Source organism: Euprymna scolopes, chromosome 22, assembly GCF_053919585.1.
Source record: "Euprymna scolopes isolate OS-2025 chromosome 22, ASM5391958v1, whole genome shotgun sequence".
Classification (NCBI taxonomy): domain Eukaryota; kingdom Metazoa; phylum Mollusca; class Cephalopoda; order Sepiida; family Sepiolidae; genus Euprymna; species Euprymna scolopes.
In genome coordinates, this window is record NC_136503.1 from 35,273,785 (window position 1) to 35,287,226 (window position 13,442).

The 13,442-nt window shown below is 33.7% G+C and overlaps 1 protein-coding gene across 1 annotated transcript in view; it reads left to right on the forward strand.

The window, feature by feature from the left end:
- Window positions 1–12,383, forward strand: part of LOC145243964 (uncharacterized) — a 28,355-nt gene extending 15,972 nt beyond the window's left edge. The window contains exon 2 of the mRNA XM_080107093.1: window positions 12,089–12,383. Coding sequence (XP_079963219.1) covers window positions 12,089–12,343 — 255 coding nt within the window. The 3' untranslated portion in view covers window positions 12,344–12,383. The remainder of the gene's footprint in view (window positions 1–12,088) is intronic.
- Window positions 12,384–13,442: the final 1,059 nt, after the last annotated feature.

The following is a 13,442-nucleotide window of genomic DNA, read 5'->3' on the forward strand; positions in this document are numbered from 1 at the left end:
GAGGCATAATTCCTCCTTTCTTTTTCCCTTTTTTCTAAAATCCAAATGATGAAGATGGAAAGATGTATTGGGTTGAACAGAACTCTCTTTTCTGCCATATATATATATGACAGAAAAGAGAGTTCTTTTAAACCTATATATATATATATATATATATATATATATACATTTTATATATATATATATATATATATATATATATATATATATATATATATATATATATACAGGCTCCTTCAGTTTTTGACAGACTATGGATACCCATGTAGGTGTATCTGCAGGAGATGCACAATCTCCAACCACACCTCTCCTAAGTCAACATTGTTAAATACCAGTGGCAAGTGAAGTGTATGTACAGGACGACTGGAAACAAATGCCGAGATAAGTGGATGTGCATACAGTGCCTAGAATTCCCAAATGGTCACTCAGCTGGTACTAACTAGGCTCAAAGTGTCTTAACTTTGGTGATCTGACAAGAACTTGCATGTCAATCTGATTATGCCGTATATATATATATATATATATATATATATATATATATATATATATATATATATATATATATATATATATATACTTCATTTACTCACATAAATTAATATACGAAAGTATAAATTTATGTGTAAACTTTAAGTATTTACTTCAACAGTGCTCAATATGTAGGTAGAGCTAGTAAGTTATAAAATATATATGGCGATTAAGCTACACTGAATATTCCGCCTGAAGAGTCCTAGAGTGGATGAAACACGGAATATTCAGTGTAGCTTAATCGCCATATATATTTTATAACTTACTATATATATATATATATATATATATATATATATATATATATATATATATATATATATATATATATATATATACACACACACACTATCACACTATTGAGACAAAAAGATTCCAGAATTTGATAAGCTACATCCAAAGAAGGTCGGAGGTTTCATCAACCAACACGAATTACACCTAAGATGAGAAGAATAGTTCGAATAATCCAAATGACCCATTCAAATGTCTGTTGATTAATTTCTTTTTAAAGTAATATTCAGATTTTTGCTGCTCAAGCAAATTTTTTTTTTTTTTTTTTTCAGATTAGAATATTTTTAAATCGATTTTTAAGTTAGTGTTTGTTTTCAAAAATTATCCCTTCCTGCCGAAGTCAATATTACCACATTATTCAGTCACTCTAAATTTATGTTTATTTCATTTGTTTTTTTGTTTTTTTTTAGTATCTTTACCGATTTAACATATCTCTATAAGAGATGAGGCAATTGCACAACTGGAATATTTTACTAGACGTGATATAAATTTTCTAAGATAATTGATGTAACATTTAAAAACAAAAGGGAAAACTCCCCTATGAAATCAGTTTTGTGCTTTACATATCAAATATTAAGAATCACAATTAGCTATTTAATAAATTAGTATCAAATATTAGTATCAAATATTAAGTATCAAATATTAAGAAATTAGTATCAAATATTAAGAATCACAGTTAGCTAATTAATAAATTAGTATCAAATATTAGTATCAAATGTTAGTATCAAATATTAAGTATCAAATATTAAGAAATCAGTATCAAATATGAAGAATCACAGTTAGTTAATTAATAAATTTGACAATTATTAACAAATTTCCCATAAATGAAGAGACAGCAACTTTAAATATACAAAAGCAAATGTTTATTTCAATTGAGATTATTTCTTAGAGAATCCCTACTTAAACCCAGGTTAGAATTTTTTCATAATAAAATTTTCTATGAGCAATGACATTGAAGTGTTAACAGCTATTAAAACGATCTCTATTAACTGATTGTAAAACTTGCCTCAATTCAATATCTCTCTCTCTATCTCTACTATTACAGGAAAAATATTTTTCGGACACTTTGAAAAAAGTACTTCAATGTGGTTACTAGTGCCAAAAACTTTTGCGATTGTCAGTACGCACTTGAGGAATGAAAATCCACTACTAGTGTAATCATTTTTTTTAGTTTGGCTTTGATAATTTTAGATTTTTGTGATTTTTGCAAAAACTTGCGTGACACTATTTTTCGGACATGAGAAAAAATCCTATTTTATTAAGAGCTATGTTCATGTATATGTTGCTGTATGCAAATTTTCTGCTTGTACACTTAGCTGTCATCATTAGAATCAATTATCTGTTCTATTCTACTGGCAAAGCAATTAAGTTTAATGAGGTAAAATGCATTCAAAAGAAGTCGTTTGTTTGGCACAGAAGAAGTGGGAAGATGGTCTCAGCATCAGAAGGATCACTATGGATTTGAAGCTGTCAAAATCAACGGTCGAATACATGCTGAAGACAAACTCCGAGTGGAAAAAGAAGAGAGGATGGAAAAGATCAGTTAGCAAGAGGACTGAAAGAAGAATGAAAAGGACCGTGACACGGCTTTTGACATCTGGAGAAAAATTACAGCAAGAAAAGTGAAGGAGAAATGTGAATTGGATGTAAACGTCCAAACAGTACAAAGAACGCTGCATAGGATTGGTTTGAAGTATGCAAAGGCTAAGAAAAAATTACACTAACAAAGAAACACAAAGGAGCAAGACTAAAGAGTGCTAAAAGGTGGTTAACAAAGTATGTTGACTTTAAGAAGGTTATATTTACTGATGAGAAGCGTTTCAAGTTTGATGGGCCCCGCTGAATGGTGTACTTTGTTGAAAAGGGGTGAGCCAGTTGTACAGAACAAATGACAGATGGGAGGAGGAGGAGGAGGAGTTATGGTCTGGGGTATGATCTTTGCTAATGGAAATATATGGTTGGAGTGGCTGAAAGGACGATAGGACAGTGAAAGCTACAAATAGTTGCTGGATGAGAAAGTCCTATCAAGGATAAGAAGAGAGATGGGGAATCATTTTGTTCTACAGCAAGACAATTGCAGCATCCATGTGTCAAAACTCATGAAAGAATGGATGGCTAAAGACTACTTTGGAATGGCCTGCAAAAAGCCCAGATCAAAATTTAATGGAAAATGTTTGGGAAATGCTTGCGCAACATGTCTATGATGGACCTGAAATAATGAAAGAGGCTCAACTATGGGAACGAATATTAGATGCCAGAAAACAACTAATAGAAAAATGTAGAGATGTTATTGTGCATATGTTTGATCATTATGGAGAGAGATTGATAAAAGTTATTGAGAAGAAAGGTGATATTGCAAACTATTAACAGTTTTTCAACGATGTCCAAAAAATAATGTTGCATGTGTTTTGTAAAAAATGATGAAAATTAAATATTTTTTCTTACTTAATTGATTTTCTTCCATTTTTATTACAGGTATTGTCTTTATATGTTTATGCTTTTCTATTGAAGGAATCTCGCCACTCTTTGGTACTTGGAATACTAAAGTGTCCGAAAAATATTGTCGGGCCCTTGTATATAAAAATAAACTTTGTCTCTGTGGGTGTGAGTTTGTTCGCTATGGACTCAAAAACAGCTGGGTTGATTTTTATAAAATTTCACACAAAAGTACTTTATGTGCTTAGATAGATTTTAAATCCGAATATCTTTGATAAGTATCAATAATCGATAATCAAAATAATCCAATGAAAGAAGGAACAGGCGATTTTGATCAAGGTTAACACCTTACACAGCCTAACATCACAAGTGCATTTGAGAAGTTTTATTACCACACAAATCGAAAGGCTCAACATATAAAATCAACAGTAGGTTCTTTGATATGACAGGGAAGCATTAGAAATGAATGTTTCTGTTTAAACCTCAATTGTCCGATGATACTTGATTTTTTTTCATTTTAAACTTAAATTTAAGCCATTATCACCACACAAGCACTAAGGTCAGGCATATAAAAACAGTAGGTTCTATGATATGAAAGGGGCGCATTCGAAATGAATGCTTCTCTTTAGAGCACAATTGAAGTATGATACTTGACTTTTGCATTTTAAGCATTAATTCAAGCCATTATATATAAAAAATAATTTTTATAAAATTAAAAGTAGGTTCTCTAGAGTGCAATGTAGACTACAATATATTCTGGACATAGTTACCGTGGAAAGGCATGTGAGCTTCCTCCTGGTGCATTGTGATGGGTCCTAAACTAGAGAAGACAATCAATCGATTTGATTGAAAAATGAGCGATTTCACCGATTTTGATAACAATAAAAATATGGGGATGTGAAACATTTGTTGATCATCATTCAATCCCGGGCAACGTCGGGTCACTCTGCTAGTAAACTCTAAATGTTACATTTCTCAGCACATGGCTTGAACATCAAAATCTCACATTATTAAAAAAATATATTAAAAAAACATTCTTTTCAATTTTTCAAGAGGTTTCAGTTTACTAGTATCTATTTCCCATAGCAAGATGAGACACAAGGGTCAGAAAGTAGGAGTGAAGAGCCAGCGCCCCAAAGGAGGAGCAACCTGACCTACAAAAAATGCCTGGACAGCTCCGTGAGCATTCCCCGCTAGAAACGACTCAGGCGATTAGCAGTAAACTAACCTCTTCTTAAAGAGAACAGGAAAAGCTTGCACAAGATCAGTAATATACCGCAATCAACAGGGAAAATACCATTTTAAGAATGGCAAAGACTCTGTTGATTGTAGGGTCAAGGGAAAAAGATATCCCTGCTGAGCAGTTTGTCATCTAAGTATTAAATGTAGTTAAAATTCACTCAGGACTTTCCATGTTTATAGAGAACAAATAAAGAGAAAGACTCATGCTAGCGTTTTGGCTAGGCGCAAAGTGTAATATCTGTTCTGATACTATCCTTCATCTTTTCTGTCCTCAGTCGATGAATGAGAAATCTTTCTAGACTGTAGCAGTTTTGCACATTTGGGTTTCTGTACCAACCTCTAGTCTCTCCCTCTTGAACAGGGTCCAAAAAAGAACCTCTAAACTAATAGGTCCCACACTGTCTGCAAAGTTCCAGCCTCTGTTTCATCTCGGTGCTTGTTTTACAAATACTTCAACGGAATAAATGTACTCTGACGAACTTGCTGCTCTTGTGCCCCTTCACTTGAGCAATCTGACAAGTTGCAAAATCCCACCTCTTCACTGTAGAGGCCCCCAGATGCCGGAAAACTTTCTACTTTAATAGCTTCTTCCCTCAGAATTGCTTGCCTTTGGAATTCCTTCTCTGTTCCCTGTTTCTCTTGTTGAATCAATATGCAGGAATTTAAATGTAATGCAAACAAACATTTCACTGTACAACTCCCCCCTTAGCATGCCCCTGTAAATCTAATCCTAATTCAAAGTAATCCCTCACATCTCAATGGCACTATGCTTTGTTTGGAGTGATTAAGTAAAAAAAAAACCAAAAAAACAGATCCCAGTGTTCCCCTTTTAAGGGAGCTAGATTTCCTTTCACATTAAGAACCGACCTTGTGTTTAACCCTGCTCTTGTGGGGAGGAAAATAAATAGAAACTCGTTTTATTAATCAAGTTCTCTGTTTCACTATTTGATTATAGAGTTTGTACAATTTTCTAATGAAACAAATATTGAGTCATGGCTTAAACCAACAACGTGAAAATTGAATCCATTATTTCTCTGACTCAACATTTAATTGAGTTTTTTGTTACAAAAATATCCACAGATTTACATGTAAGTCAGGAACAGGCGCAGTGTTTATTATAACTGGCTGGGAGTGTCATCAATGATTCAAAAATGGTCTATTATCCAACCAATATTATTCTAACGTTAATGTCTTTTTACTGACGTAGACGTGACCATACCTAACGCTGTCATTTTGCTTTATTTAACCTTGCGTGTCGTGTTTAACTACATCTATTTTTTATATAGAAGAGAGTCGCTACTTACAAAGGCCAAAAGCCACTTTAGGAGAAGAATAAGTGAAATTGTCACTTAGATGATGATTATTATAATCAGAGGATTGGAAATGATAGGTTTAAATGGATAGATTAATTGATAGATAATTAATTGATAGAATTTGATTACTTAAGATGACTTGATAACTAGTTGTTGCATTGGACTAAGGACAATCAAGCTGTAGTCAGCAGAGTAACAGTCCTGTGCTATTATGTTCCACAAATGAAAAGTTCTTGGAAAGAAACCCTGTGCATGGAAATTCCGTGTTGCTTAATGGGGATCAAAGAAGTATACAAGGATTCTTTAAATAGAGAATATTTGATATAATAAAAAGCTCAAGATGGAGGAGGAGATTAGACACAAGAGGAAAATATATTGAAAACAGAAAAATTTATACTGATATACGACCATGTAATCCCTACAGCCACCTACCTTGAAAATGCAGCTGTGGAACATGACATAATTATATGGAATAAGTCAGAGAGAGTAGCAACCTTGGTTGAAGTGAGTGTCCCTAATGATGGAGGTCTGAACAGAGCTGAAAGGGAGAAACAGACCAAATATCAAGGTTTCATGTATGATATGAAAAGAAAAAAGAAAAAAAAAGGAAACTGGAATCTTAAGGAGATACCAATCATACCAGTTATTATAGGTGCCACAGGGGTTATGAAGAAGAACCTGAAATCCTACCTAACTAATATTCCTGGTGAACCAAGTGCGAAAGAGATCCAAACAATTGCACTTAAGGGAAAAACAGGGATACTAAAAAGAGCTCTCGGCTGGTTTCAATAAAAAGCAGGGTAATGTTGGCAGCTGATTTGGCTTCCCCATACCCAGCAGTACAATCTTCAAAGGAAGAAAATTTAAAAAAATGTATATAGATTTATTAATCAGTTTGAAACAAGAGAATACAATACAGTGTGTAGCGGTTATGAAAGCTCTTTATGACAGACATTTCAAAGCATAACGCTTTTCATCAGAAGAGGAGGGATTATATTAAGTAACAAGATATGGATGTGACATCTAGCAATGGTATATTAGGGGATCTGTTATAGGGGGCATATATTAGAGAGAGGAGAGAGAGGGTTATCCAAGGGATTAACCAGGGGATTATTCAATAATTATGATACTTTAAATATGCTAGAATGGAATTTTAACAGGATTGGACAGTAGCTATATGGAGTATGCTATGTATGTATGTATATATATATATATATATATATATATATATATATATATATATATATATATATATATAAATGTATACAATATATATATAGTGATTCAATAAAATTCTAAAAAACCTTTATTTAAATCAAGGATTTTTTTATTATTCCAAGTAAGACAAAGAATATTTTAGAAATTTTATCTCCTTATCCTATAGGGTTTCGATGCCTACCATCTCTTCAGAGGAGAAAATATTAGCAAATAGATATAACGGTATTCACCCTATTTGCTAAAGTCAGTTAGACATGGAAAATCATAATCAAAAATTGATTAAATAGAAGTCACATAGCAGAGGAAATTGATGAAAAGGATATAAAGGTTTAGTTCCAAATTGCGCGGTAAAATCCAAGGTAACTGTCTTTTAAAGCAGTGAGGTAATGAGATCTCATTACCTCACTGCTTTAAAGAATAAAATTAATAACACCAAAGATTAATTTATTATGGACTGTTTATAAAATAGTTATGCAAATTAAAAATTAAAATTTCAAAATGTGTTGTATTATTGACTTAAATGACAATAACCTGTTCCGACATTAATATAGAAGTGTCAACTGAAAAAAAATCATTTGCATATATATATATATATATATATATATATATATATATACTAGCAAGACCCGTGTATCGGCGTTGTACGGTTGAAGTATGCCTCCACTTGTAAAAAGAAATCAATTAAACTACGGTTGTTAGTGGGTGTCACAACCAGACCAGTATAATAATGGGCACTGGCACCCATGGATAAAATGAATGTACCGTGAATTTATTCCGATAAGAAAAAATTATTGAATTTTATTAAAAGAAATATGTATCGTAAATAAAACTGTTGACAAAAATTAAGTTTGTTTCATTCCGTTTAATAAACTTCCGTATTTTTCTTAAAAAACACAAAAATATTTGGGAGCTAACCCCTTCAATTTAGTTATGACAAAGATGTCGTCGCTGTTTTTTTATGGTTTTAGGAAAAATCTTAATATAAAAGTCGCAAGTATTTGGGAGTTAAACTCTTCAATATATAAATACATATGAAAGGCGTCGTTTTAAAACATCACAGTGGGTCAAGATCACAATGTAGTATCTGTTCTGAGGCTACACTTCACCTTTTCTGTTCTCGCTCAGTGGAGAAAAAAATCCTTCATGACTGAGACAATTTTTATTTTTGTTCAGAGTATACAGAGTGCCCTTTTTGGGGGAGCTGGATTTTCCCAACATTAAAAACCAACCTTTTATCTAACTCTGCTCTCGTGGGGAAGAAAGTAAATAGGAATATCACCAATGTACACACAGTGTGTTTAAATGGTATAAGAACTCAGTTTTGCTGAAGTTTTGACAAACAGGTCGTCGTTGACAAAGATGTCGTCATTGTTTTTTTTTATGTTTTCAGGAAATATTAAAATCTTAATATAAAAGTCACAAGCTAAACTCCTTAATATAAAAGTATATATGTAATGCGCAGTTTTGAAACAGCAACAGTGTGCATGCAGGGTGTTTTATGGTAAAAGAACTAAGATTTGTTGATGTTTTGACAAAGGTGTAGTCATTGGCGGCAGTATTGTTTTTGTTAAAGAAAAATCTCAATATAAAAGTCACATATATTCAGGAGGTAAACTTTTCAATATATAAATACATATGAAATGCATAGTTTTGAAACATCACCAATGTAGTGTCTCATGGTAAAAGAAATCAGATTTGTTGATGTTTTGAAGAAGGCGTCGTCATCGTCAACAAAGAAATCGGAGTTGTTATTTTTGTCTATGTTTAGGAAAAGATAAATAAGAATCTTATAGGGGATATCCTATTTTAAACTTTATAATAGAAAGCAATTTAATGGGTTATTTTAAGATTGTTCAATGATTTTCTCTCTAACCTATGTATCTTACCTATGCATTAAATGAACATGAATCCTGGACCAAAAATATGTCTCTTAGTGACGCCATATTTTAATGTTAGTAGCGTTCATTTATAAAGCGAATAACTGGATACCGGAATATGAGAACTATCAGAGTGCAGCCAAACAGAATGGACGGAATTTGGAGAGGGAGACTTTATTATTTATGAATCAAATACTGGAAAGATTATGTTATGTCTATGTATCTATGAGCCAGTTATGATAGGTGTAATCACAGAATTGGTCCTGATGTAAACTGGTGCAGTGGTAGGACTAAATATTTAGAGAAAAAAATTAGGGAATCCTTCCTCTGAAGATGTTGTGATTGTGATTGTGTTGCTCGTCAGATGTAATGTACCATTCTCGACTGAATTTGTCTAAAATGGTGTTCGAAAACTACATAAGATAGTGGCTATTAGCCTAGATGTATTGTATTTGTGTGTGGCGTCTGTTGTTGCAAGCCTACGATACTTCTTTGGTCCAGAGAGGAATTTTTGCAGTCATTTTATTATATAAGAATGTATATATATATATAAAAGATACACACACAGGGTAGAATGATAAAATTGTCGCCCTAGAAAAGATAACATGATTTCATTTCTGTTTGATGAAAACCAGTTTTCTTTTTGTTGTTATAGACCATCTACTAGTTGGCCAGTTGTGTACGCATCTCTGTAAAACTCATGCTCTCTACCGATCCAAATTATGACAATAGGACCATTGCCAACACTCTCAAAATGCATCTCTGGATTGCCATGAATAATAGGGACGTGCCCAGGGTGATGAAAACAAAGCTTCCAACCATGGTTATGGTCTTTGGTATGGTTTCAAGTGAGGGCCACATTATGCCACCTCGCATCTTCGAAGTCGGCTTGAAAGTCAACACCAAAATGTACCTGGATGTGCTGAAGAGTGTGGTGATCTCCAGGTGCAATCAGGTGGCCGGTGGTGGACCCTAGGTGTGGGGGTAGAACTTGGCGCTGACCCACAAGTCCAAAGAGGCTTTGCTGTAGTTTTTTTTTTTTAATTAGTAAGGCTTCTAATAATTTTAGTTTTTGTGTGAAATTGTTAAGGTATCAGATTTTAATATTGTTAGTTAAGATATTTCTAATCTTGGACGATCGTAAGTTTTTATCATGGAATGTTAGGTGTTATTTTATGGCACTATTGTCAGCTAAATGATAGGTTAATCATTGGGAGAGTTGTTGTGGTGTGGCCTATGTATGCTTTGTATGAGTTTTTAGAGTGGGTTTGGAGACATTCTTTGAAGGGACAAATAAATTCATACACTACATTAGTTTTGTTTAGTGTGGTGTTATTATTATTATTGTTTTTCGTTATTAGATTGGAGTTCAATCAGACGTGCTTGAATAATGACTTGCTGCTAAAATATACAAATATGTGTGTGTGTTTGTGTGTGTGTGTGTGTGTGCGCAGTGATAATATGTAGTAATAAATAATCATATTTATTGATAAGTGGTAAGACTGTACATTTAGAAAAAATAGTTTTAAAGGCTGCTAAAATTTATACTTGGTTATAATTATATTTAGAATTGTCTGCAAGGATTTAGTAAAATTCAGTTGTAAATGTTACACTTCCCGATGTTGAAGGTTCGATCCTCAGTGCAAACGACACTCCAAATACCACTGCGAATTACTTGGAACTTCTACATAGTCATGGCTGGTGCAACAAGCATATTCTACTCCAGTGGATTAAGTAAAGGATTTCATTCAAAATTCTATGCAGATTCCCGAGTTTGACAGAAAGACTCGTGACTTCAACAAGACGCATCTGAAAAAGCTCAATGGTTACATCGGCTGAAACGTTGTGCAAATAACACTCCTCAAGATGAGAACAGTAGTCTGAATAATCGAAACAATACGAATTATCAATCCTCATCTCCAAAATTCAGAAACACAACATTCTATAAAACTACAATGATGGTATTAATTTTTTATTTGAATATATTACAAATTTTGACGAATGAAAGGGTTATTATTTGGGACCATATCTACAGGGGACCATGTTGGGAGTTCATCAGCGAGGTGTCTGTTCATATTACATTTAAAGTTATGCATATTAATACAGTCAGAGAAGCAGGAAATTATGACAGGGTTCGAAAGTCTAGCAGTCTGAAGGAAGAAACTATTAGGGTAGAAGGTTTTTGACGTCCTCCGACTTAACAGTGACTGCTTTTCTAAATGCTCACCCACCTGGTACTGACCAGGCTCAACGTTGCTTCTTTGGTGACCCAATGAGAACCGGTGAGTCAACATGATTATGCAGTATATATATCTATTATATATATAAAAGTGAACGTGTGTGTGTGTGTGTGTGTGTGTGTGTGTGTGTGTGTGTGTGTGTACATTTTCCTATGCAATAACTCTGTCAATTTTCAGTCTACAGACTCAAAATTTGATATACAGGGTACTGAGATTTTGGAAAATCTTTGTAATCCATTTCCGGCCAGAAATTATGCTGTTAAATGGTTAAAGTTCAACGATTTGACCTTTGAGAACTCTACCAAACTCCTCCGCCAATTTTGGGTCTAAACACTTGAAATTTTAGATCTAAGTTCCTTGGGCATGGATCTTACTTAATAACTTGATTTGAGCCCAAAACAATAAATGTTAAGGGTCATAATAGGGGTCAAAGTTAAAAAAATTGACCGCCTTTTTTTTTTTTTTGCTCAACATACACCTTCAAACACCTGGGCAATGCCGGGCTGAAAGGCTAGTATATATATATATATATATATATATATATATATATATATATATATATATATATATATATATATATATATATATACTTAACACTACTTGTTTTTAATTAAATAAACGCTTTAAAATAAGTTAAAACACTAGAAAATTCTCCAGCTAGGAAGATGAGTAACTTGTCTTTAATAACCTTTAATAACATTTATTTGTTATACATTTGTTTCTTGGCCACTTTTTAATTTTGTTGTGTATTGTATAAAATGCCCATAAACTTATTTTACATTTTGGAATTAAAGTTTTCTATATAAAAATATTCTATAATGGGGCCTTGTTAGTTGAGATTTAGTATAACAATCATATAATAATGTGAAAAAAAAGTTATTAATTTTTCTTTTAATGTCATTTGTTTTTTTTTTTAAATTTTAATCTGTTGATGTGTTTTCAGGTACAATTACGGCATCATGATGAGAATCTAGCCCGCCAATTCCTGCAGATTTACAGGGACATCCAGATCCTTAAAGTGCAACGGGCCTGCTTGGATCATCAGGATCTGTTGGACGATGCGATTGACGAAGTGGAAGACCGAGACAGGCTACTCGACCTTTGTGATACGCCAAAGTTAAAACATAGTGGATCTAAACTTCGACATTGCGGACTTACCAAAATGAACATCTGTTCTCGACGGTTTTCATGTAGTTGAATAAAAAATCCTTTCATTAAAGAGAGAATTTAATTCGTAAGATTTGATTTCGTGTTGATTTTGTTGATTTGTAATTTTTTATTTCAATACCAAGACTAAGTTCCTTTCCTTTAATAACTACAAGAAAAATTCTCAACCACTAATAACCATGGCTAATTATACATTACCGGAAAATACTTCATTCAAACACCTCGGCTTAACATTCACATGGAAGATGAGTCGGAACAGACACATTGAGAGCATTGCCAGGGCTGCTGCAAAGAAGGTGGGCTCTCTCTACCATGCTAGAAAATTACTTATGTCTGAGAGTATACTTTTTTTTTTTTTTTTACAAGGAAGTCACCACTTATCAAGACCTGGAAGCCACTCGGGATAAAGGTTATTGCGTGTACAGTAATCAATGGGACAATATCATAGTAATCGCTAGTAATGGAGATCTGATAAAGTGTCTTACTTAAGGGGGCGGTTCATCAGGAACTTGTTTATGTTGGACTTGAAGACATCCAAGTTGTAGTCAGGTGGGAAACAGGCAAACGGAAGAGAGTTCCACAGGCGTGCACTTCTAAGAAAGCAGCTTTGTTCATGGAATCTACGTTTTGATTTAAGTACAGATAAAGAGTGGGGGAAATTACTGACAGTAGGTTCAGCTAGACGGGTGTTGTTCAAGAAAGATTGGCAAGGGGGGACCAGAGATTGGAGCTCAGACGAGCACTTGCCATGGAAATAATGATAAAATAAAGACAGGCTCGCAACGTCTATTCTGTGGGAGAGAGATTGCAGGGCATCCCTCACTAGGCTAGGAAGTCTATTTTGTACTCTGTCAAAGCAGAATAGACTGTTTTTAGCAGCTCCTGTCCAGATATGGCAGCAGTACTCCATCCTTGGACGTACTTGGCTTTTATATAGATAGAGAATTGTATCAGCAGTAAGATATCTACTGGTGCGGTAGAAGGATCCCACCATTTTTTCAGCGGCCTTGTCAACAGATTTGGTGTACGTGTTCCATTTCAGATCAGGAGTAAAGATCAATCCCAGAAGCTTGTCAAAACATGGAGCCTCCTCAAGACGAGAGCCATCCATTTCAATTGATGCCAGATGG